General features: G+C 37.6%; 1 protein-coding gene across 1 annotated transcript in view; it reads left to right on the plus strand.

Annotated features, from left to right (window-relative positions):
* Positions 1–27,403, plus strand: part of DDX60L (DEAD (Asp-Glu-Ala-Asp) box polypeptide 60-like) — a 118,716-nt gene that overhangs the window by 52,699 nt on the left and 38,614 nt on the right. Inside the window, exons 18-26 of the mRNA XM_011959644.1 lie at positions 232–351; positions 1,058–1,153; positions 3,663–3,778; positions 4,673–4,815; positions 4,963–5,072; positions 16,228–16,332; positions 16,854–16,982; positions 18,824–18,948; positions 22,860–23,021. Coding sequence (XP_011815034.1) covers positions 232–351; positions 1,058–1,153; positions 3,663–3,778; positions 4,673–4,815; positions 4,963–5,072; positions 16,228–16,332; positions 16,854–16,982; positions 18,824–18,948; positions 22,860–23,021 — 1,106 coding nt within the window. The remainder of the gene's footprint in view (positions 1–231; positions 352–1,057; positions 1,154–3,662; positions 3,779–4,672; positions 4,816–4,962; positions 5,073–16,227; positions 16,333–16,853; positions 16,983–18,823; positions 18,949–22,859; positions 23,022–27,403) is intronic.

Below are 27,403 nucleotides of genomic sequence, written 5' to 3' on the forward strand. Positions count from 1 at the left end.
ACGATCCAAGAGAATACTCAATGGTATCAAATAATTTCACTACCATCTGTAATTTTTCCCTACTTCCTTATTTCATTTTCATTAAAGTGTGTGAGTATGTGTGTGTGTGTGTGTGAATGTGTGTGTGTGAATGTGTATGTGTATGTGTGTGGATTCTGTTGTCCTCAAGGTTTTATATATCTGTTCTCTACTGAGTGACTAATGTTTTTTTTTTTTTTTCTTGTCAATCAGTCCCTTGTTGGTCAAGTGGCTGCAACTGTTGAGAATCGTTTTACTAAAACGTTGCCTGCCAGCAGAACTCTATGTGGTTCTTTCACAAGAGATTATCATCACAATGTACTAAACTGTCAGGTATGACATATTAATTAATGAGTTTATTATCAATTTATAGAGCAGTACTTATATAACTGTTTTGCTGGGAATCTGCACAGCACAAGCCCTTATAGAAATCATTTCACTGAATTCACAAAGAAAATGAAATTGCTCTAAGGAAAATTTAAGGTTGTTCTACTCTAGAAAGTAAGAACTAGGCTCACCATCTCTAAGGATACTCACGTTGTGAGCTGAAATTTCAAATAGAAAGTTATGATATTTCATTATAACTTAGAAAGGGATTCAAGTAGATTTGACAAATCCAATGCATTGCTAAATGACTACCCAACCTTTTCTTTCCATTCAAAATTGCCAGTTCTTGTGAATGATGTTTATGAATCCTTATAATAAAAACTTGTCTCAAAAAGATTGTGTGTTGACAGTGGACCTGTCAATAGGTAAATCATAGATTAAGATAGATTGTCTCCCTTATTGAATTCACCAAGTAGACATTTAAGACTAAACAAAATGTAAAACAATCATTACAGAGTAGAAACTTTTTTTTTCACTTTCATTAATCCAAATGTTCATAAATGTAAAGATTTAAATGAAAAATGTCAAAGATGCAATGTTATCTGAATGAAACTGCTATCAGCAGCAGCATATTTTCTAGATTCCTATTACTATGCCTGATATAAAAGTAATGCTCCGTAAAGTTAGCTACACTAATTGTTCATATTTGTAGGTACTTATTACAGTGCCGGAATGTTTTGAAATCCTGTTGCTTGCTCCTCATCGCCAAAAATGGGTGGAAAGGATCAGATATGTTATATTTGATGAGGTAGGTTTGGTGTTAGTTCTCTGGTTGATGTTCTAGTCTGCATACACACTGTAATTTGTAATTTAAAGAATATGGGGCTTTTTCAGTGATGGTATTATCTAAGTTGTGCGTCAGCCAGGGTACCAACTGAAAAAAGATTGCATATTCACATTAGTATAATTTTTAGAAAAGTGTTTTTACCAAGGGGCTGTTTACAAAGGTTTGTACAAGGGAAACCACAAGGTAAGTACAGTAGTCCAGAATAGTACAAGCCTTTCAATCCTGTAAGGATGAAGGGAGGAGGAAGCAGGATGAACCTTGACAGAAGAGAGACTCTATAGATATGTCTCTTTGAGAAGAACAGTGACCTTGGTGTGACCTTGGTGAAGAATCGCAGCTGGCCAAGGTTGACCTCTTAGGGAGAGAGAGCAAAAGAACAAAGACCTTGAGCTCATTGTCTTCTCTCCTTCCCATTTCTTGCCTACGCTTCCCACTGGCCAAACCCAGGAGAAGCTAGAGAGCTAAGGAGGCTGGGTGAGCCAGTTCCCAAGATCAGACTCATTGGCCAGAGAGCAAGGTGGCGAATGGTGTAGATCTGGAAGGACATAGTTATGTTATTATCAAAATGAATGGAAAGAACTGTAAATAGAATTCAAGCTTTGTATTTTGTTGCTTCAAGGAATTTTCAACTTAAAGGAAAACTAGGTGACAAACCTATGTAGTGAATCTACTCCTTTTTTGTGTGAAGTTGGGAGCTGGCAGACATGCTGTCATTCTGCTTTCTTTGTCCTGAAAGTAGTCTATTTCCTTTTATGCATCAGGCTGTATTGTGTGTTGCTGACTTTGAACATTCCCGTTTAAAGGGAAAACAAAGCAAAATCCTTGATCTTCACGATCTAGAACCTTGGATTGTGGTCTCATCTCAAAATGCCTAAGCACAGTGATGTTAAAACGTGGGTAATGAGGCTAGGTGCAGTGGTTCATGCCTGTAAACCCAGTACTTTGGGAGGCCGAGGCGGGTGAATCACCTGAGGTCAGGAGTTCGAGACCAACTTGACCAACATGGTGAAACCCCGCCTCTACTAAAAATACAAAAATTAGCCAAGCATGGTGACATGTTCCTGTAATCCCAGCTATTCGGGAGGCTGAGGTAGGAAAATCACTTGAACCTGGGAGGCAGAGGTTGCAGTGAGCCAAGATCACACCACTGCACTTCAGCCTGGGCAACAATAGCGCAACTGCGTCTCAAAACAAAAAACAAAATGTGGATAACTTTGGTTTTCTGATTTATACATGCACAGAACTTGATTGTAAGAAAGCTTTAAAAATTGTTTATTCTAGAAAGTTCAGAGAAATTGCCTACTGATACAAAACATAGGATTAACATTTGGTAAAGTGGGTGATTATCTGACTAGATCAAAGTCAGAATGGATATGAGAATATTCTTCTTTATGTATTTATTACTAGGCTTGGTTAGTAAGTCTTTCCAGCTGAGACCCAATTGTCAAGGTGTATTCTGTTTAATTAAGACTAAAACTTGGACCTCCCTTCTAAGTCTTAATTTGCATTATTTAACCAAAGAGAATTCATTCATTCATTCAACAGATATTAATTGAGTACCCACTCTGTGCTAGGCACTGTGCTTTCTCCCTGGTATGCCAGTACTGACCTTGTGGTTTAGTGAAGGAGAGAGCAATTAAATAAGTAAATGCACCAATGAAAATATAAGTAAACATTGTGATACAAACTCTGAAGAAAAAAAAATCAGTCAGTTTTCACCAAGATAATAGCAAAATGGGAAGTAAGAAGAACAACTTTGGAGCAGATACTCAGGGAAGGTGTTTCTGAGGCAATGACCTTCAGCTGGGCTTTGCAGGGATAAGCAGGAATGGTCAGCTAAGAGGTGGATGAGGATTTTAAGTAGCAGGGTCGTATATGTGAAGTGTGGAACATGTGTGTTCAAGGAATGAAAAGAAGCCCAGTAGGTTGGGAGCAGAATGCATGGCTGGGAAAGTGGCCTGAGATGGGGTTGGAAAGGTGGGAAGAAGCAAGATCATGCAGGAAGTTACACCTCCAGTTAAGCAGCTTGTAGTTTGCTGTAAATGCATTGGGAGGACAGTGTAGGGATTTAATTAGGGATGTAGTCTAATTTGATTTTTGTTTAATAATATCATTAGGGCTATGATGTGAAGAAAGTATAGAGAAAGAGTGGAAGCTAAGAGAAAAATCAGAAGGCTATTGTAGAAAGCCAGGTGATGGTGTCTTCAATGACAAAAAATGGAGAGAAAAACATAGCTTCAAAATAGATTTTTGGAATTGGAATCTGTAGGGATTAATAATGGATGAGTTATGGAAATTGGAGAGAGTTAAGTGTCAGTGATCTCTATTGTCTGAATTTATCACCATTCACTTTATTTAGGTTAGGTCATTTATAGGAAACTGGAAAAATATGCATGATGATTTTATGATTCTATTTTTTATTTACCATTTTGACATCAACTTTTCAACTGATTTTTTTTTTCTTTACTAGGTCCATTATCTTGGCAGAGAAGTTGGAGCAAAATTTTGGGAGCTCCTCCTCGTCATTATTCGATGTCCCTTTTTGGTTCTTTCAGCTACCATAAATAACCCAACTCTTCTCACTGAGTAGGTATAGGTAAAAAGAGTGGTAGTTATATATTCAGTGGTTGAATTATATACTGTCTATATGGTCTGAAGTCTTGAAGGTTTTTTCTAAAATAACTTTCAAATAAATTTATTACCCAATCTTTGAAACATCAGGGGTCTCGCTTTGTTGCCCAGGCTGGCCTTAAACTCCTGGGCTGAAGGAATCCGCCTACCTCAGCCTCCTGAGTGGCTGGGACCACAGGTGCACATTACCATGTCTGGCTTTCTAAAATTTTTTTGAAGATATATTTCCTGAAAGTTAGAGAAGGAAAACATCTTCTCCAAAGAAAATCAAGGTCTCCCATAGCCAGATCTGAAATTGTGGAGGAAAATTTCTAAAAATTTTCAAATAAATGTCATCTGAAGTAAGAGAGTTGTATCCCTCTTTCTTTGTCCTTATCCAGTAATTAAAGCTAAAATGGAAATAACAGGGACACAGTCATTGACCTTGCAGATGGCAGTCATAAGAACAAAAAAGCATTATATGAACATCAAGTATTGTTTTGTTACCAGACTTGATTTTTCCTAGTAACAGCAACAATGATAGCAACAGCATCACTGGTAACAAACACATAGTGCTTTCTATGTGGCAGGTATATTAACTCATTTAAGCCTTACAACACCCTTATTAGAAAGATACTTTCGTTATCTTCCATGTTATGATGGAGAAATGGAGGCACAGAGAAGTTGAGGAATTTGCCCAAAGTCCACAGCTCTGAAGTAGTGGAGCTGGGACTCAAACTCAGGTGGTTTAAATTGAGAGCACATGTACTAAATTTTTAAACTTATTAAATTTTCTTTGTTTAAAATATCCAAGTTCTTGATAAATACTTCTATATTTTATTTAAGTTATATGTATGTTTATTCTGTAAGGTGGCTGCAATCAGTAAAACAGTACTGGAAACAGGCAGACAAGATTATGGAAGAGAAATTTATTTCTGAAAAACAGGCTGACAAGTGCCCCAACTTTCTCCGAGACAATTCATATAAAAATCAATCATATGAAGTTAGACTTGGTAAGCTTATTTTCTTATGTTTTACTATATATTTTTATATTTTACTATAAAGCTTTTTATAGGGATTTTTATATTTTACTACAAAGTTATCCATATTCTAATAATTATATGTCCATTAATTTGGATATTCTTGCTCTTCGTATCTAGTGCTCTGTGAAGAGAGAGACAGTGATTTAGAGAAGCATATATGTTCAGTAAAACATGATGATGTTTGTTTTGATCATTTTCATCCCTGTGCTGCACTAACAACAGATGTTGTAAGTATAAAAGCGTATTTGTCCTGTTAGTGGAATTTTTAGTGTATATCACAACTGGAAAGGGACTCGATTAATCTTCATAGAATTGCAGCATGTACGGATAATCTTTTTCTTTTTTTACTGATTCTTTTATCTTATTCATTTATTTTTAAAATTTAATACATTTTTTGTTTTTAATTTTGTGGGCATCTAAATTAGCTGTATACACGTATGGGGCAGATGAAATATTTTGATACAGACATGCAATGCATAATAACCACATCAGACTAAATGAGATACATGTCCATTACCTCAGGCATTTATCTTTTCTCGTGTTACAAACAATCCAATTCTAATCTTTTAGTTATTTTAAAATATATAGTAAATTACTGTTGGCTGTAATCACTGTGTTGTGCTATCACATACTAGATCTTATTTATTGTATCTAGTTTTTTGTGCCCATTGACCATTCCCTCTTCCACCCAACCCACTATCTTTGCTAGCCTGTGGTAACCATTGTTCTGCTCTCTGTCTCCATGCATTCAATTGTTTTAATTTTTAGCTCCCATAGATAAGTGAGAACATGTGAAGTTTTTCTTTCTGTGCCTGGCTTGTTTCACTTAACATAATGACATCCAATTCCATCTATGTTGGTGCAAATGATAGGATCTTATTTTTTTGTAATGGCTGAATGGTATTCCACTGTATTTAAGTACCACATTTTCTTTCTTCATTCATTTGTTGATGGGCACTTAGGTTGCTTCCCAATCTTGGCTATTGTGAATGGTGCTGCAATAAACATGAGAGTCTGGATACCTCTTTGATATACTGATTTTCTTTTTTTAAAGTATATACATAGCAGTGGTATTGCTGGATCATAAGGTAGCTCTAGTTTTAGTTTTTTGAGGAAGCTCTAAGACTGTTCTCCATAGTGATTTTATAACTTACATTCCCACCAACAGTGTACAAGGGTTCTCTTTTCTCTGTATCCTTGCCATCATTTGTTATTACCTGTGTTTTGGATGAAAGCCATTTTGACTGAGGCGAGATGACTCTAGTGATCAGTGATGTTGAGGGCCTTTACATATGCCTGTTTGCCATTGTATATCTTCTTTTGGGAAATGTTATTGAGATCTTTTACCCATTTTTGAATTGGATTATTATTTGGCTATTCTAGGCCTTTGGTGGTTCCATATAAATTTTAGGATTGCTTTTTGTATTTCTGCAAAGAATGTCACTGGTATTTTGATAGGAATTATATTGAATCTATATATTGCTTTGGGTACTATGGACATTTTAACAATATTAATTCTTCCAGTCCATAAACATGGAATATCTTTCTACTTTTTTGGTGTGTGTCCTCTTCAGTTTCTTTCATCAGTGTTTTATAGTTTTCTTTTGTAGAGATCTTTTCCTTCTTTGGTTACGTTAATTCCTTAGTATTTTATTTTATTTGTAGCTATTGCAAATGGGATTACTTTTTTGATCTCTTTTTCAGATTGTTGGCTCTTGGCATATGGAAATGCTACTGATTTTTGTATATTGGTTTTGCATCCTGAAACTTTACTGGATTTGTTTCTCAGTTATAGCAGTATTTTGGTGGAGTCTTTAGGATTTTCCAAACATAAAATCATATCATCTCAAAACAATGATAGTTTAACTTCCTCCTTTCCAATTTGGATGCCCATTTTTTCTCTTTTCTGACTGCTTTAGCTAGGACTTCCAGTACTATATTGAATAACAGTGGTGAAAGCGGGCATCCTGTCATGTTCCAGATCTTAGAAGAAAGGCTTTCAGTTTTTCCCCATTCAGTATGATACTAGTTGTGGGTCTGTTGTATACTTCTTTTATTGTGTTCAGGTATGTTCCTTCTATATGCAATTTTTGAGAATTTTTATCATAAAATGATGTTGAATTTTATCAAATGACTTTTCAGCATCAATTGAAATGATCATATTTTGTTTTTCTAGTGATATCATTGATTGATTTGTGTATGTTGAACCATTTTTGCATCACTGTGACAAATCCCACTTGGTCATACTGAAATATCATTTTAATATGTTTTCAAACTCAATTTGCTGGTATTTTGTTGAGGATTTTTGCATTAATATTCATTAGGGATATTGGCTTGTAATTTTCTTTTTTTGATGTGTCTTTGCCTGGTTTTGGTATCAGGGTAATACTGGCATTGAAGAATGAGTTTGGAAATATTCCCTCCTCCTCTCTTTTTTAGGATAGTTTGAGTAGTATTGATATTAATTCTTCTTTAAAGAGAATAAACTAACTAATAGTTTGAGTAGTATTGGTATTAGTTCTCTTTAAAGAAGAGAGGAGTTAGTTCTCTAAAAGAACTAATTCCAAAACTACTCTGACTATTCTGAAAAATGGAGGAGGAGGGAATACTCCTCTATTTTGGTAGAATTCAGCAGTGAAACCATTGGGTTCTAGACTTTTCTTTGCTGAGAGACTTTTTATAATGGCTTCAATCTCTTTACTTGTGACTGGTCTGTTCAGCTTTTGGATTTCTTTGTGGTTCAATTTTGGCAGGTTGTGTCTAGGAATTTATCAGTTTCTTCTAGGTTTTCCAATTTATTGGCATATAGTTGCTTATAGTTGCCTCTAATGATCCTTTGAATTTCTTTGGTATCAGGTGTAATGTCTCCTTTTTCATCTCTGATTTTATTTATTTGGGTCTTCTCTCTTTTTTTCTAAGTCTGGCTAAAGGTTTGTCTATTTTATTTATCTTTTTTAAAAAACAAACTTTTCATTTTATTGATTGTATTGTTTCCTGTTTCAATTTCATTTATTTCTGCTCTGGTATTTATAATTTATTCTGTTGATTTTGGGTTTGGTTTGTTCTTGCTTTTCCTATTCTGTAAGATGCATAGTTAGGTTGTTTACTGAAGTTTTTCTGCTTATAGCTATAAACTTTCCTTTTAATACCGCTTTTGCTGTATACCATAAGTTTTAGTATGTTGTGTTTTTATTGTTTTAAGAAATTTTAAAATTTCTTTCTCAGTTTCTTAATTGACCACCTGGTTATTTAGGAGGCTATTGTTTAATTTCCACATGTTCATAAAGTTTCCAAAATTTGTCTTGTTATTGATTTCTGGTTTTATTCCATTGTGGTCAGAAAATGCTTGATATTACTTCAATTTTTCTTGAATGTTTTAAGACTTGTTTTGTGACCTAACATATGGTCTATTCTTGAAAACGATCCAGGTGCTTAGAAGAAGAATGTGCATTTTGCAGCCATTGGATGAAATGTTCTGTAAATATCTATTAGGTCCATTTGATCTATAGTGCAGATGAAGTCTGATGTTTCTTTGTTGATTTTCCATCTGCGTGGTCTGTCCACTGCTGGAAGTGAGGTGATGAAGTCTCCAGCTACTATTGTATTAGGGTCTATCTCTTACTGTAACTCTGTTTAAAATATCTGTTTTTAAGATAAATATGCCTTATATATCTGGGTGGTCCAGTGTTGGCTGAATATATATTTATAATTGTTATATCTTGCCAGTGAATTGACCCCCTTATCATTATATAATTAGCTTCTTTGTCTCTTTTTATAGCTTTTGTTTTGAAATCTGTTTGGTCTAAATATAGCTATGCCTTTCCTGTTTTGGTTTCCATTTGCATGGAATATTTTTTTCCATCTGTTTATTTTCAGTCCATGTGTATATTTATAGGTAAAGTGTATTTCTTGTAGGCAGCAAATCATTGAATCTTTTTTTCATCCATTGAGCCACTACATGTCTTTTGATTGGAGAGTTTAGTTTATTTACATTCAATGTTGTTACTGATAAATAAGGACTTACCTGCCATTTTGTTACTTGTTTTTTTTTTTTTTCCAGTTGTTTTGTGGTCTTCTCTTTCTTCTTTCTTTTCTTCCTGTCTTCCTTTTAGTGGAGGTGATATTCTCTGTTGGTATGTTTTAACTTCTTGCTTTTTATTTTTTGTGTATCTGTTGTATGTTTCTTGATAGGAAGTTACCATGAACCTTGCAAATATTGTGTTATAACCCATTATTCTCAACTGAGGACAATTTAACACTGATTGCATGTACAAACAACCAACAGCAAAAAACAAAAAACGAATGAAAACTATATACTTTAACTTCCCGCCCCAGATGCTTTTAAACTTTTTGTTGTTTCTATTTATATCTTATTATATTGTCTGTCTTGAAAAGTTGCTGTGGTTGTAATTTGTGATAGGTTCATTGTTTTGTCTTTCTACTGAAGATATACTCATACCACAACTACAGTGTTACAATATTCTGTGTTTTTCTGTGTACTTACTAGTAAGTTTTTTACCTTCAGATGATTTCTAAATGCTCGTTAACATCATTTTCTTTCACACGGAAGAACTCCCTTTGGCACTTCTTGTAGGACAGGTGTTGCTGAAATCCCTTAGCTTTTGTCTGAGGAAGTCTTTATTTCTCCTTCATGTCTGAAGGATATTTTCACTGGATATACTATGCCATGATAAAAGATTTTTTCCTTCAGCCCTTTATGTCATGCCACTCTCTTCAGGTCTGTGAGGTTTCCACTGAGAAGTTTGCTGCCAGACATACAGGAGAACCACTGTGTTATTTGTGTCTTTTCTCTTGCTGCTTTTAGGATCCTTTCTTTATTTGTGTGTGTGTGGGAGTGTGATTATTAAATATCTTGAGATAGTCTTATTTGGGTTAAATCTCTTTGGTGTTCTATATCCTTCTTGTACATGAGTATTGGTATCTTTCTCTAGGTTTGGGAGGTTTTCTCTTATTATCCCTTTGAATAAACTTTCTCCTCACCCTAGGGGTTTTAAGCCCCTTTAAGGCCAATAAATCTTAGATTTGCCCTTTTGAGGCTATTTTCTATATCTTATAGGAATGCTTTATCATTTTTAATTCTCTTTTCTTTTTTCTCTTCTGACTATATATTTTCAAATAGCCTTCCTGCAGCTCACTTCTGCTTGATTAATTCTGCTATCAAGAGACTCTGGTGCATTCTTCAGCATGTCGATTGCATTTTTCAACTCCATAGCTTTTGCTTGATTCTTTTTAATTATTTCAATCTCTTTGTTAAATTTATCTAATAGGATCTTGCTATTATTCTATTGATATTATATATCACATTGATTTGTGTATGCAGAACCATCCCTACATTGCTGTGATAAACCCCACATGGTCATAATGAAATATCATTTAAATGTGTTGCTTAACTCAGTTTGCTAGTATTTTGTTGAGGATTTTTGCATTAATATTCATCAGGGATATTGGCCTGTAGTTTTCTTTTTTTAATGTGTCTTTGCCTTGTTTTGATATCAGGATAATGCTGGTTTTTTGAGTTTCCTCAAAACAACTATTTTGAATTATCAGCCTGAAAAGTCACATATCTTTATCTTTCCATAATTGGTTCCTGGTACCTTATTTAGTTCATTTGGTGAGGTCATATTTGCCTGGATGGTCTTGATGCTTGTGGCTATTCATTGATGCTTAGACATTAAGTAGTTAGGCATTCATTGTAGTCTTCACAGTCTGGGCTTATTTGTACTTGCGCTTGAGAAGGCTTCTTAGGTATTTGGAGGGACTTGGATGTTGTGATCTAAGATTTTGGTTATGGCAGCCATTTTCTGCTTTGGGGGTGGGGACACCCCAAGCTCAGTGAAGCTGTGGCTCTTGTAGACTCATAGAGAAACCATCTTGGTGGTTTGGATAAGATCCTGAATAATTCTGTGGGTTATCAGAGACTTTTGTCTTCTTCCCTTACTGTCTCCCAAACAAATGGAATCTTTTCCTCTGTGTTGAGCTGCCTGGAGCTGGAAAGAGAGAGCAACATAGCATCTCTATGGTCTCCACTGCAGAGACTGCACTGGGTTAGAACTGAATCAAGTACAGCATTAGGTGTTGCCCTAGGCTTGCAATAATCATTGTCTGGCTACTGCCAGTTTTCATTCAAGGCCTGAGTGCTCCACAATCAGTAGGTGGTGAAGCCAGCCAGGCTTGTGTCCTTTTCTTCAAGGTGGCGGGTTCCCCTGACCTCAGGTGGGTCCAGAGATGTTGTTTGGGACCCAGGGCTTGGAGTCAAATTCTACCAACTCTTCCCTTCTTTTTCCACAAGTAGAGGAGTCTCTCTCTCTCTGGCCGCAAGCAGCCCTGGCCCATGGTGAGTTTTTCCTGGCTACTGCTAATCTTCACTCAAGGCCCAAGGCCTCTTCATTCAGCTTGTGGTGAATGCTGCGAGACCTGGGTCTCTCCCTTCAGGCCAACAGGCTTTTCTCCGGCCCAGGGTAGGTTCAGAAATGCCATCCAAGAGCCAGGGCCTGCATTTGGGGACCCCAAGAGCCCACTCAGTGCTCTACTCCACTGTGCCTGAGCTGGCATCTGAGCTGCAAGACAAAGTCCCATTTAGTCTTCCCTCTCCTTTCTTCAAGCAGAAGTAGTCTCTCCCCATAGCCACCACAGCTAGGAAGGTGCTGGGTCATATCTGAAGCCAGCATGCTTCTATTAGGCCATCTTGGATTCTCTCTGCCTGTCATGTGGCCACTGCTGGAGGATGTGGGATGGGTGGCATTGGCAGGTCGACACTGTCTTTCCTGCCCTCTTCTGTGCCTCCTTCAGTGGTAAAGAGTTAAAACCAGATACTGTGATCACTCACCTGATTTTTGGTTCTTAGAAAAGTGCTTTTTGTGTGCATAGTTGTTCAATTTGGAGTTCCTGTGGGGGCTGATGCTCACAAGAGGCTTCTATTAGGCCATATTTACCGATAATCTTAACCTCAGGTACACGGACCTTAAGGATGGACTTCATAGAAAAGTGAAAAACCTTTAAAAATTGTGTATATATACTTTCTTCTAGCTTTCCTTACATCTTCAAAGTCATTTGAAGTTTAATAACTGGAGAGGAAATAATGGAGAGTTCTAATTTGGGTTCTTTGGTAGTTTATTCCTTTTCTTTATTTACAGACATTATTGTTTCCTATCTACTGCTTCTTAGTATCTATTTCCGTCTTCCACTTCTGTGAGACTAACAGTGCCACCACAACTGTATTGGCACTCCTTGTTCATGTCAGAATCTCCCATTACCAAATGGTCTGAACAGGGAAGAGACATTTCCTACTAACATAAAAATGGAAACACGACTTTTTTCATGGTGGATTGATAAGATGAAGTTTTTGGAGATCTTATTTAAGGCTCTGGATTATGAGTGTGGGAAGACATTAATTTCTCTTGCTATTCTCTCCTCTTTTTCCAACGTATCTCTGTTATTAAATTCTATAGGTTCAAGTTGCCTTGTGAAGTTATAGACATTAGCCAATAGTTGGTCCTTTTTTTATTACATGGTGTCCAAAATTATGCTGTTCCATTTATCTTCCTAAAACATAATTCTGATCCTCTCCTTATTCTACTCAAAATTCTTCAATGTTTCTCCATTGGAAATAAATTTCAGACTTTGTAGCTTGGCCTTCAAGTCTTCTATAACTTAGACTTTCCTCAGCTTTTCACTCAAACCCTAGGTTACCTAAAGCTTTCATGCCGTGTGCTATATCTGGAATGCTTCATTCCGGATGCCAAACTCTTAAGTTTCCAGATTCTATTAATCTTCCATGTCTTTGCTAATGTGGGATTTTTTTCCAGAAGTCTTTCTATGATCTCTCCACATGGAATTAATCTTCTTTTCTGATAATAGGTAACTTTTTATTTGTACTTTTTAAATGACACTAATTATGTTTAGCCTGCTGTTATAATTTTTTTTTTGCTTTCATGTCTTCTTTTTCTTATTAAATTATAAAACTGTTAATGAAAAATTTTGCACTTTTTCACCCCTAGATTACCCTAAAGCTAGTTCATAGTGCCATATACACAAAAGTTGCTCAGTAAATATTTGTGGAATGATGATTGCCAACATGTGTTGAGAATTTACATGGCAGGCACTTGTTAATATTTATATGTATTTCTCTTTTAACCTTCACAACATCTTTATAATAAATGTACCATAATTGTTCCCAACTTACAGATGAGGAAAAAGAGGGCTAGGGAGATTGTTTAACTACTCCGAGGACTCAGTTAGTAATTGTCAGATTGTGGTACAAACTCAGAAGTTCTGACCCCAAAGCCTAGTGTTCTTAATCATAGTGTTATACTAACTAATTTATGGATTGAATGCATGAGTAAGGAATTAAATGGAAATTACTTCGTAGACTCTGAGCTATGGTGATTAAGGGCATGTAAAACTCACTTAAAGTGATTCTGTTTCCCAGAAATTTTCAAACATAATTTTATTATGTAGTTTTTTTCTTGGCTTTGCAATGACTCATTCCAAACAGCATTCCTGCCCCTATCCCTCCCTATTCCCCTGACTCTGTGCTTAGGGAATAGATATATGATAAGCATGCATCACTCTTTAAGCCTTCCAATTATATTTTGATATCTTCAGCATTGAATTCTCAGCAAGTTTTTAGTTACGTAGTATTTTATAATGTTTTAATGGTTTACTCTGCTTAAAGTGATTTAAGGTAAGTTACCTTTAAGCATTTGTGAGTACAGTGGCCTGGAGTTCTTCATTTTGGCCATGTGCCTTCCTCTATTCTCAGTAGCTATTAATGTAGTAATTGGAAAGCAACAGAACCATTACAGTGTGTTCTGACCCTGTATGACTTCTGCAGAGCTGTGCTGTTGTATGAATCTTCTCAGCTCTTTACTCTGTGATACTTTACTTTTGTATGCCTGGGGACAACTAGAGAGACATGCTTTTTAAAATGCTTAGACAACTGGTTGCATCTGTGAGGTGTGCATTTATATAAGACCTTTCTTTGTGCTCCTAAGATAGCAATAACAATAGCAAGATGGTCTATCCAAACGAGTATAGTATTCATGAGATTACATTGAAATTGTTCAAACATGAGGGGAAGCAGAATACATTGAAGCAACAAGAGAAGAATGTAAAGGAACCTTCTAACCTTGGATTTATTCTTTGTAACACTCATGGAAATAGCTTTGGAAAGGAAGGCATGGGAGCAGGATGAGTGAGCTGGATTTAATCCAGCTGTGATGAGGGATCACTGCAATCCATATATGGCTTGTTCCTGGGCTAAAGGAAGAGCTGCACAGCCTTCCTACAAATTATGCTGCCATAAAAGAACAGCTGCTCAGTGCCCTAAGAGGCTGTTGGCACCAGGCAGTCCTCGAAAGAACTACTATCTGTCTCTTTCTGTGTAGTTCTGATAAATTCTTACCATATAACTTTTTAACTTATTTTTTATTCATTTTATTTAATTTTTTTTTTCAGAAGGAGCATTGTGGTATGATATGCTTTTGTTTATGAATGAAGAAGTACAAACCAATACAACCATATAATGATCTTTTGTATATTGTCTTTCTGTATAATTTTATATATTATTTAGGCTAACTTAAGAGATGCCAGTTAATTACATGTTGTGCAGAGGAGAACAATTGAGTTGGATATATCCTTTTAGTGATACAGTTGACAAACTGATGAAAAAGAATACTTGAAAGTTAATAATCAGTCACTATGATGGATGGAATACTAAAAAAGAGTGAGGCATTTTAACAGCATGTTATATACATTATATCATTTAATCCTCACAACACATCTGTGGTGTAAGGATAATTATTCCCGTTTTAAAGACAGGAAACCAAGACATCCGTAAAGGAAGGGAGATGCTTTGAAAATGAATCACTGTTATTCTAGAGACCAAAATAGAAGCATAGCATTAGTATGTACTTGGTAATTCTTAGAAAACTCTAATTACTTAAGTCAGCAATGGCTTCATTTGTAGACAGAATATGTGGTCACCTACAAGATGCAGTTTATGAGATGCTGAAATCCTCACCTTCTGAGATAATACAGTTACTAGTGTGTTCAAATGAAGTCCCTGCCAACTAGCTAACTTCATAAAATCAATCTGAGAATTGCTAAATGATGGTTCTTTATATTTATGTTGCATAACATAGAATAAAAAGAAAATCTTGCTCTATTAACCTTTGGAACCTCACCACAATCTTGAAGGCAAGCAATGAAGACATTGTCATTCCCATACTGTAGACAAGAAAGTCAGAACCCCAGGGAGTAGTGCTTAGAGCTGTGATTAGAACCCAGATGTGCGGCACAGTCCACCAAATAGCCCTTCTTTGCTTTCTGAACTCTATGTTTGGAGTGGCTCCTTTAGTCCAGTATTTCCAATCTTCTAGGAACCAGTAATAGATATTTTTTAAAGGAAGCGTTCCGTCCTCAAATAAGTTTGGGAGAAGTGTGGTGTCCTATCCTTTTCTTGGAGATTCACAGTGCACATGAACATAACAGAAACCTTGACATAAAGATATTTGATTAACTTGTTTAATAGGGTCTTTCCCATAGATTTCTCATGTTTAATTTTCTTTCTTGGTGTTATGGTTTAGATGTTACTCTATCCCTTTTGTACATAATAGATTAGAAGAAGTGATGATTGAAGCCAGAGGAGTATAGAACACAAAGGTTATGAGGACAGAATTTGTTCTTGTACCCTACACAGTGCTTTGTGTGTAACATCAACAGTATTTGTGAGAGGAAGAGTAGTGCATGAGTTCTAAAGGCTTAAGACAAAAGCTGATCAGTAACCAGAGCAGCCATCAGGTAGAAATTTCTTTGAGTATCTGAAGGTTGTCTGAGGGTCTTTGTCCTTATAAAGTTGATCCAGTTCTTATATTGGATTTCTAGGGGCAAAGCTTTGTCTCTTTTTACATGGCTTGGTAGCCGTAAAATCATCTTCATCACTGAATGTATTTTAATGTCTGTTTCAAAGGGATATTTCAAAAAGAAACGTATTTTTTTGTCTAAACTGAGGCTATTCTGTAAGAGCTCATATTTTCCAGCCACCTAGTACCCTCATTGGCATTCTAGGGATGTTTCATAGAGCAGTGTGTGTTTATTATCTAGTGCAAATAGTCTCAGGAAATAGTACTGAAACTTATTAGTGGACTTTGGAGTTTTCCATTTCAGCAGGTTAGGGATGCTACTTTGTTAAGATTTTAGTAACAGATCCTTGCAGAGGTGAAATATTACAGTTTATTGCCTTTTAATGTCCTTGGATTCATAGATAAAGACTTGAGGGTTTAGCCATGAAAGATAAAATAAAGGAAATATAAACATTGTAATTTTATTTGTTCATCCATCCATGAATTTGTTTATTCACAGATTGAAAAGCATGGATTCCCACCTGATCTTATCCTCACCCCTCAAGAAAGCATCCAGCTTTATGACACAATGGCTCACGTCTGGGAAGCTTGGCCCAGGGCTCAGGTAAATGTAGAAATATATATTCATCAAAATGAACTTTAGTTAATGCTATTCCAGAATATAGCAAAATTCTCTTGAGGTAAGCACATGTATTCTCTCTATTTGCTGATGCTGCTATTTGGAAATAATCAGTCATTTTTTCTTTTTTTCAGACATTCTTTGCGACTTTATTATTGTACGTAGCATGGAATATTCTATAATTCTTGAAAATATTTCTTCTTTTAGCTTTTGGAATACCATACTACTTTAACTGTGTTTTTGGAGTTATATTCCTTCATTCTCTTCTCTGTTGGTTTTCATCTTTTCATCAGCTGTGCCCTGTATTCTTTCTTTTGAAGAGTTCACCCATCATCATAGGTTTATGCGTTAGAAATTATTGGGAGGTAAAAAGATTTTCAACAGCCGCTGTCCTCAAGGAGTTTGCAATTTGGTTAAGGAGACAAGTAAACTTAAATACGTCATTGTATCTTTCTTACTATAGATTGCATAGCTTAGCTTAATTTTGTAATAATTTTCCCCCCAAGGAATTGTGTCCAGAGGAATTCATTCTTTTTAAGAATAAAATAGTCATTAAGAAGTTGGATACTAGAAAATATGAAGAAAACTTAAAGGCAGAATTGACAAATTGGATTAAAAATGGCAAAGTGAAGAAGGTAATTTTCATACTTTCTTGGACAAAGTTTTGCTTAATTGTTAATTGTTTGGAGTTGCATAATAATTTTGCTAATAACTGTTTTGTAATCTTTTCATTCCAATTTTTGTTTTAGTAATTCCATTTAAACATGTTATACAGTGACTATGAGATAGGAGAAAGGAGGAGGGAACTGATTTCATTTCTTAGCTCAGTGACCTTTAAAATATGTGCCAAAGGCTTTTGGTTTCTTCAGGTAACAGCTACAAACAGCTAAAAACAAAGAACCTTTAACTTTAACAAGAGAACCAATGTTGCCGAGACTTTCACAGAAGAGCAGCTGGCTCCAGAGGAATGATAGTTAAAATCAGGAATTAGCAGAGGGGCTAATCTGAGTAAGTTGTGCAAATAAAAATAAATTATTTAAAAATAACCAATCTCTGAAACTCATGTACGTGATGATAAATGAGAGAATATACATATACTTGCAAGAGGCTCAGGCAAATTTATAGATGACAGACTCACAGGTGACTATGCTGAGAAGCAAAGATATCCTTAAGCATAACATTGATGGATCTTTGGTTCTAGTTTGCTGACTGATTGTCATGTTAATTTGCCTTTTTCACTCTGGTGGTGAAAGACATAAAGATAAAAATGGTATTGGTTGTCCAGGTGTGGTGGCTCACACCTATAATCCCAGCACTTGGGGAAGCTGAGGCGAGTGGATCACTTGAGGCCAGGAGCTTGAGACCAGCCTGGCCAACGTGGTGAAATCCTGTCTCTGAAAAAATACAAAAATTAGCCAGGGGTGGTGGCGCACGCCTGTAATCCCAGCTACTCTGGAGATTGAAGTCGGAGAATCGCTTGAGTCTGGGAGGCAGAGGCTGCAGTGAGCAAAGATCATGCCATTGTACTGCAGTCTGTGCAACAGAGGGAGGCTCATTCTCGAAGGAAAAAAAAAAAAAGATATTGATGTTAGGAAGTATTACAAATAATTTAGCCTATTTGGCACAGAATGCTGTGTTCCATTAAATGTTAATCGGGGAAAACTGAATACCAACGATGTCCCTATTTGCCACCCCTCAAATGATAATTAAAATGAAAAATAACTTTTTCAAGAAAATGTATTCATGATAGCACGTAACTATTTCATCAGATTTTCCATTGTATATTATGTAAAGGAATTTAATGTTAATTTTCCTGATATAAAATAACATTTATTTTTTTCTGATTAAAAAAGAAGTAGATGCTGTTTATAAAAAATTATAAAACATGGAATAGTAGGATAAAAGTTACCACCCACAATTTCAACAGTATCTGAGGCGAACAACTTGTTACACTTCTATTGATCATTGTATTTTCTGACTCATTCATCTCTTGAATTTTCAGTTAAGCATTATAAACATGTCTCTATACTATTACAAATTATTGGTAGACATAGTTAAAACTTTTTCTTTGTACTTTTAAGAGGTTCTTTTCCATTATTGATTTTATATACTTCTTAACATATTTGGTTATCTAATAATTGGAGAAACCCTTTGTCACTCTACCTGCAACAGTTGAAACAGCAACATTTTAGGAACATCCTTATCCTACTGACTTATTTCTAGTGCCTACAAAAATATCATATATTTTGTATCTTTTATTGTCTATCCTTTAATATAGAGATGTCTGTGACTCTGTTGACTTTTACCACTACTTGATAACATATTCTAAAAGGACCATTTTAAAAACCTACCCAAAACTATATATGAAAAAAATTCTTCTAATTTTAGACAACAAAATAATTCCTTTCTTTCTTCTGTTTCTGCAAACTCTTTCTTTTTTTTTTTTTTTTTTAATAATTTTGCCTTACTGCTGTAGGTCAAAAGAGTACTGAAGAACCTTAGTCCGGATTCATTGTCTAGTTCAGAAGATATGGTAAAAATGTTTCCTCTTCTTGTTGAAAAGTTAAGACAAATGGATAAGTTGCCTGCAATATTTTTTTTGTAAGTAACTGAAACTTAATTTATCTTTGTTTATATGTTAGAATGTTTTGTTTGGTTTTGTTTTCAATTAGTCTCATTTATATATAGTGGTTAGAAGTAACCCTACTTTTGCTATTTTGTTGCATTTTAGAAAAATAAGATAGATTTTATTTTTAAAGAAATGAGTCAGTCTTCTAGGTCAATCCTTATAAAATTTTTCATCTTACTACCCTCTTAATTCCTTGACCCTTGATTTTTAAAAATGTTTTTGGCTTTCCTAAATGTTTTTTGTAAGTAGCGATCATTAACTTTAGAAATGTTCCTGTAGGAATTAAATTGCATTTTTTATGTACAGAGGTAAAACACATAAAGCATTCATAATTTATTGAATGGTTGGTTTTTAACTTATAGCTAAGAAAACTAAGCCCAGAGTCTTTCCTTGATATTGTGTGGTATAATAAAAAGACCTTGAGTGGTATTTAGCATCGCTCATTGATTAAGAGAACTGAAGTGGTACACATTAAGTGGGTAACACTGTGTACCCTGGACCCACTCTAATAATCAGAACCAAAAAACTTACTTAGCTCAGAGAATTTTAAATTATTTTAACTATGAAAGTTTTGTATAAAATAAATTCCCAGCACCTTGATCTAATGGTAATGTGAAATTGTTTACAAAGACAAATCCACAAACACAAAGGTGTGTAGATACGTTAAATGGTAGCACTAAGCCACATGTGTATTGTTACGCATCCAAAGTCCGTGCTGGTGGTCAGTAACTAAAAGATGATGATGAGAGAAATTAAAGAGTAGTATGACTGAAGTCACAAATGTGGGGAATTACAAGAAAATTTCTTCTTCTTTTGTGCTTGGACCAGAGTAAACAAATGAGGTATTCTGCCAATATGTTATATCATCTATCTAGATTGCTTTCCAGTGTGGCTCTGAATTTTAGTTAGAAACAAATGTACGCCTATATGTCACTGAGGAATGGCTGGAAGTATGACTTTGGGATAGGAATCTGAATAGAAACAGGATTCATTATTTATGCACTTATATGCATTTAATTTTTTTTAAATAAATTATTTTTAAAAAGTTATTTTAAATGTTTGGGAACGAGATCTTTGCCAGCTTTGATGGAGTTTCCAGTTGTCTTGAAAGTATGCTACAGAAATCCTAGGTTGAGTCCACTGGTTTGTAGCTCTGGAACATTGAGAACTCTATGACAGTTGGTTTAGACTCAAGCTGGGTCAACTTCCCTTCCTTAATCCGGACTCTAGAAAAACGCATGATGCTGACAAAATGCATGATTAGCGACTGGTGCCCATGTAGAGGTGCAGTTAAGAGCACACACTTTGGGTCAAATCTTAGCTTAAATTCCAGCTCTGCCCTCCTTTGGCTATGTGACTTCTGAAAATCTGTTTAGCCTCTTGCAGCCTCATTTGAAAAATGGAGATAATAACTAATTCATTGGGTTGTGATGTGGATTAAATGAGGTAATTTATATAAAACACTTATCAGTAGAAAACATGACTGATTGAGGCCCATTCACTAGCCTTTTTTTTTTTTTTTTTTTTTTTTTACACTGGACTCTTGTCATAGATTAACAGAGGGATTAAAAAAGGAAAATTATATCCTTTCCCCACTTTTTGATGGGGTTGTTTGTTTTTTTCTTGTAAAGGATATGAACAGACATTTCTCAAAAGAAGACATTCATACAGCCAACAGACACATGAAAAAATGCTCATCATCACTCGCCATCAGAGAAATGCAAATCAAAACCACAATGAGATACCATCTCACACCAGTTAGAATGGCAATCATTACAAAATCAGGAAACAACAGGTGTTGGAGAGGATGTGGAGAAATAGGAACACTTTTACACTGTTGGTGGGATTGTAAACTAGTTCAACCATTATGGAAAACAGTATGGTGATTCCTCAAGGATCTAGAACTAGATGTACCATATGACCCAGCCATCCCACTACTGGGTATATACCCAAAGGATTATAAATTATTCTACTACAAAGACACATGCACACGTATGTTTATTGCGGCACTATTCACAATAGCAAAGACTTGGAATCAACCCAAATGTCCATCTGTGACAGACTGGATTAAGATAATGTGGCACATATACACCATGGAATACTATGCAGCCATAAAAAAGGATGAGTTTGCGTCCTTTGTAGGGACATGGATGCAGCTGGAAACCATCATTCTTAGCAAACTATCACAAGAAGAGAAAACCAAACACCGCATGTTCTCACTCATAGGTGGGAACTGAACAATGAGATCACTTGGACTCGGGAAGGGGAACATCACACACGGGGGCCTATCATGGGGAAGGGGGAGGGGGGAGGGATTGCATTGGGGAGTTATACCTGATATAAATGATGAATTGATGGGTGCTGACGAGTTGATGGGTGCAGCACACCAACATGGCACAAGTATACATATGTAACAAACCTGCACGTTATGCACATGTACCCTAGAACTTAAAGTATAATAATAAAAAAAATTAAAAAAAAAAAAAGGAAAATTAATTCTAGATGTCCTAGGTTTGTTTGTGTTAAAGCAGTAAGAAGAATCGTTTAATGCTGTCATTTAGGGTACTGTTTGCAACCAGTAATATATGGGTGTTGCCTATTAACTTGTATTACTGTGAACAGGGAGGCAGATTTAGAAGTGCAGTTAGACACATAGCCTCTGCTTCAGTGAGCTGCAGTTGCGCCACTGCCCTCCAGTCTGGGTGACAGAGAAAGAGCCTGTCTCAAAAAAAAAAAAGCCTCTGAAGTTGAAGCTGAGTTGCCCGGGTTCTAATCGCAACCTGACCAGTTACTAGACTATGTGACCTTGAAGACGTTTTTAAATTTCCTTTGGCATGTACTTCTTCATGTGCAAAACAGAGATAATATTACCTTCCTCATAACATGATGGTAGAGATTAAATTAGTTAATATATTTAAGCCACATAGAATAGTGCCTGGAACTTGGTTATTGTTTGCTATTACTACTTTTGCTTTTTTACATACCAGATCTTCTTACCATGCATAGTAGACTGTGATTTTCCTAGTCTTCATTTCTTCAGTGTACTCATTTAATGCTGATCAGCTAAATAAGATTTCTTTTCGAAGTCTGTTTTCTAAACATGCTAGTAAACCCATGGCCTCACAAGTAATATTCGAAAAAATTCTATGGTGAACTCAGCCTATAATGAGTGTAATATTACTGGACATTACATATATTGAGCCAAAACATTTTTTTTAGCAAACTATATGTCAAGATGATAGTGGTAGATGGACATGTGATATTGTCAAACTCCCCAAAATATTTGAAGATATTTATTCTGAGCCAAATATGAGTGACCATGGCCTGTGACACATCCCTCAGGAGATCCTGAGAACATATGCCCAAGGGCTGCAGCTTGGTTTTATACGTTTTAGGGAGATATGAGACATCAATCAAATACATTTAACATATACATTTGTTTGGTCCAGAAAGGCAGGACAACTCAAAGTTGGGGAGGGAGGCTTCCAGGTTATAGGTAGATTTAAACATTTTCTGATTGGGAATTGGTCGAAATAGTTATCAACAGAAAGGGATGTCTGGATTATGGCAAAAGGTTGTGGAGACCAAAGTTTTACCATGCACATGAAGCCTGCAGGTAGCAGGCCTCAGAGAGAATGGATTGTAAATGTTTATTATCAGACTTAAGGCCTGTGTTGGTGTTAATGCTGGAGGGTATAGTGAGGTATGTCAAACCCCCACTTCCCATTGTGGCTTAAAATAGTCTTTCAGTTGAAATTTTAGAGTGCCCTGGCCTAGGATGAAGTCTATTCAGATGATTGGGGGGGTCTTATAATTTTAATTTTGGTTTACCAATATGGATGGAAACATAGTCTTTTCAAAGCACTATTTTATTTGTTTTAAGGTTTAATAATGGTGATGTGGAAAAAAGAGCTGGAAGTGTATGCACTTTTCTGGAGAAGATAGAGACAAAAAGCCATCTCCACACTGAATGTCATAGTTATGTCTTTGATATAGATGAAGTATTTAAAAAAGTAAAACAAATGGAGAAAACACAAAAAAGGAGGTAAGTATTAATGTTTACTTAAACAAATTGGCCCCTAAGGACTTAAAATATTTACAAGACACTGTCAGAAATGTTTAGAGACCTGAGCCACAAAGGGGTTCTTGTTATTGTTATTGGTTCTTGTTTTTGCAAATAGAGTAAATTTGGGTGGGAGGATGGGAGGAAGGGAATCCCTCTTATACGTGTAGATAGATTTCATTTAGGAATCAGGAGAGGTGGGACTACATCCTGTAAGACTAAGAATCAACTGGGCCTCCTAGGAGGCCCTCAGCCTACTTAACCATAACCTGTATTCATGCCCCAGGGCACAACCTGGAGGTTTCCTGGTCTGTAGAACAGTTATTCACTATTGGTGGGAGTGTAAATTAGTTCAGCCATTGTGGAAGATAGTGTGGTGATTCCTCAAAGACCAAAAGACATAAATACCATTCAACCCAGCAATCCCGTTGCTGGGTGTCTACCCAAAGGAATATAAATCATTCTGTTGTCAAGATGCATGCATGCATATGTTCATTGCAGCACCATTCACAATAGCAAAGACATGGAATCAACCTAGATGCCCATCAGTGATAGACTGGATAAGGAAAATGTGGTACATGTACACCATGGAATACTATGCAGCCATAAAAAGAATGAGATTATGTCCTTTACAGGGACATTGATAGAGCTGGAGGCCATTATTCTTAGCAAACTAATGCAGGAACAGAAAACCAAATACTGCGTGTTCTCACTTATGAGTAGGAAGTAAATGATGAGAACACATGGACACATAGAGGGGGACAACACACACTAGGGCCTATCAGAGGGTGGAAGGTGGGAGGAAGAGGGAGAGAGAGGATCAGGAGAAATACCTAATAGGCACTAGGCTTAATACCTGGGTTTTGAAATAATCTGTACAACAAACTCTCATGACCTACGTTTACCTATATAGCAAATATGCACATGTACCATTGAACTTAAAATAAAACTTAAAAATAAAAAGAATGGCCTATAGAATGAATTGCCATACCAATTGTATATGTGGGGTAGAACTTCACTGCTGTGATTTTTTTTTTTTCCTTTCTCCCCAAGGTCTGATTAATTCTGACAGTTCTATGGTCAAAATATTTCTTCTCTCCTTGCCATTCTGTCCGTCCTCACTTACTGGCTCTGCCTTGGTTCAGGTGCTTGCCATTTGTTATTTGGGATTCTTTGGAGTTTTTCTCATGTGTAATTTCTTGTTCTAGGTTCACCTCTTCCAACGTTATTGACGTACAGGTGCTGGTCTGATTGTTCTGTTTTGGGATTCTATAATGGGTGTTGCTTTTCTGGCCAGAAACCTCTGTGGCCAATGTCACCTTTGCTGCACACAGCCAGGCATGCTAGCTGCAGAGGGGTGGGCAGCTCCAGGCACTAGCACAGGCACCAGCTTCCTGTGAGGCTGGGGCTGGACCAGGCATACTGCAAGCAGCTTCCATGGCTGGCACTGGGGAACATGGTGGTGCCCAGAGATGCCAGGAACTGCAGAGCCTCAAAGAAGTTATCACAGCCCTGGCTTGGAGAGCTCCTAGGTCTGGGCTCCTCGAAGGGCTACAGCTCTTCTCTCCTTCTCTCTTCTCTCCTGCTTGTCACCCATAACGTGGCAAGCAAGGGGTGTGTTTCAGCCCTGTTTGTGTTATAGCTCTTTTAGCCCTGCCATTCAGTGGGTCCCAAGTTCTTGTCCTGCATCCAGGAAGAATGAGGTACACAGACAAGTGGAGGGTGAGCAAGGTGAAGAAGAGCTTTACTGGGAGATGGAACAGCTCAGAGGACACCTGCAGTGGGTAGCTTCTCTCTGCAGGTGGGATGTCCCAATGAGTGTTGAGCTCTTAGCGGAGAAGGGACCCTGGATGGGTTGCTCCTCTCTGCAGGCAGGTAATCCTGTCAAGTGCTCAACTCTCAGTGGAGAGGAGACCCTGGAGTGAGTCGCTCCTCTTTGCGGCTGGTTGTCCTATTGAGTCCTCAGCTCTTAGCAGAGAGGAGGCCATGGAGTGGGTAGCTCCCCTCCACAGCTGGTAATCCTGACGTCTGCTCAGCTCTCAGCAGAGAGGAGACCCTGGAGTGGGTAGCTCTTCTCTGCAGCTGGTCGTCTGTTGAGTCCTCAAGTCTGGCTGAGTCTGAGGTTTATATGGGATTCAGAGAAGAAGTGCATGCCAATTGGTCCATGGGTGGCCATGGGCAGGCCTGGAGAAAGCACCATAAGTTCCTATGCCGGTCCACAGGACTGGCAGCCCAGCCCCCAGGTTTCAGGCCTTCCCCAGCTTGAAGGTGGAACTTCACCAGGGACCCACTCCTTTCTGCTCGGAGCTTGTCTGCCTCCTGCTGCTGTTCATGGCACCCAGGCTGTTTGTGCCAAAGAGCCACCTGCAGACCAGCGCCGAGCTGCTCTTAGCCCCTACCTTGGCCTCCCTCCCGTGCTCACTGGCACTCAATGTCTGGAAAGGGCCGAACCAACAGGGGGCTGGCCTGTCAGCACTGTCCTGAGCGTGCACATATCTGGCTAGGTTGTGACAGCACCTGGGCTTGGCCTCAACTTTGCTCTGAGATTGGAGTGGGTGCCAGGAGCAGGGAGAGGCCAGGCAGCAGGAACAGACACTTCTGAGCCTGTGGAGTAGGGACTGGGAGCAGAGAGAGGCCAGGTAGTGGGAGCAGGCACTTCCAAACCTGCAGGGGCAAGGTGGCCTTCCTGGGCCCCTGAGAGCACAGAGATGCCTGGGCCCACAGTTGCAGCTTGGGTGGCTGCAGCTACACCTGGGAGGGTGGGGCTCCTGCCCACTTCTGCCACCCAAGTGCACAGGGAGGCCCAGGTCTGCAGCCATGGATTGGGTGGCTGCAGCTATGCCCATAAGGGCAGGGCTCCTGCCTGCTCCCAGCCCCCAAGAGCACAGGGATGCCTGGATCTGCAGCTGGAGCTGCAGCTTGGGTGGCTACAGCTGTGCCTGGGGAATGCGTCTCCCACCCTGTCAACTCGGAAGTGGGCAGGACTTCCACCTATTCCCAGCTCCTGCTGGCTCCATGGAGCACACAGTCCTCGCCTCGCCTCCCCGACTGAAGCCAGTGTCATGGCAGCGGCCGCCCCAGATTGGCCACTGCTGCCATCAGTTCTAACGTGCACATTTAGTTAGATTGTCCTACATACAAAGTTCTTCCTTCTGAATTGCTTGGTAGAGTTGTTAAAGGGTAGGCATGCACTCACACGAATTGCTCTCTACCATCTGAATCTATGTACTATACACTGCGTCTACATGGAGGGCCTTCCTTTCTGTTGGCTCATATATCTGCTCATTTCCCCACATCTTTTGTTTTAAATCTGTCTTCTCTCTGAAGTTTATAATGATTCCCTCAGATAGATTTATTACCCTTTGTCTTTTGTTGTCATTCCACTTTGAATCATTAAAACATTTGGATCAATGATGACACTGCATTGCAATTGTTTCCATAGCTTTATTTTCTTTAGATTGGGAGTTCCCTTACAAGAACTGCATATTCTTCTTTGAGTCCCCTAATAATAGCATATTGCCTGGCACGTAGTAATAGTGCTTCATGAACACTTTTGAAAGACTAATTAAACCTTCCCTCAACATTTGTCTTAGTCCATAACAAGCTACCATAGACTAAGTGGCTTCTAAACAGAAATTTATTTCTCACGGTTCTGGAGGTTAGGAAGTCCAAGATCAAGGTGTTGACAGAGCTGCTTCCTGGTTCATAGAGAGCTGTCTTCTCTGTGTCCTTACATGGTGGAAGGGGCGAAGGATCTCTCTGGAGGCAATTTTATAAGGTCACCCATCCCTTTCATGAAGACTTTGTCTTTATTACTTAATCACCTCCCAAAGACTCCACCTTCTGATGTCACACATGGAGTTTAGGATTTCAACATATGAATTTGTTTTGAGGTGGACAAAAACATTCAGTCTGTAACAATATTGAAACAACTTTCATAGCCTTTCTAATTCGGATATTTCCTAAAGACTAGGGCAAGCTCTCTATTGATTTCACCACTGCTTTGGTCTTTTTTCTGCTTCTTGGACATAGGAGAAGGGAAAAGTACCTGGGAGAGAGATGTTGAAGCTCCAGGTCTTCTCGGTGACTGATTCTCTTCAGTCAGTCTTTTTTCAGGACTAGAAACTACATTTCAAGTTGGATGTGTAGTGAATGATATTGGCCATGAAAATAAAGAATATTTAATGGTATAATCAATTTTTCTCTTAGGCCTAGTCAGGAAGGGTCTCTGTTGTCAGCATGAATATTTAAAATACCCTTTTCTGTCTGGAACCCTCTTCATTAGACCAGAGTTAGTGGGATCAGAGGATGTGCCAACTCATTCTAGACTGTGCCACGCACCCCACCCCCTTTGCTTTTCCACT

Source organism: Colobus angolensis, unplaced genomic scaffold, assembly GCF_000951035.1.
Source record: "Colobus angolensis palliatus isolate OR3802 unplaced genomic scaffold, Cang.pa_1.0 Scaffold5, whole genome shotgun sequence".
Taxonomy (NCBI): Eukaryota; Metazoa; Chordata; class Mammalia; order Primates; family Cercopithecidae; genus Colobus; species Colobus angolensis.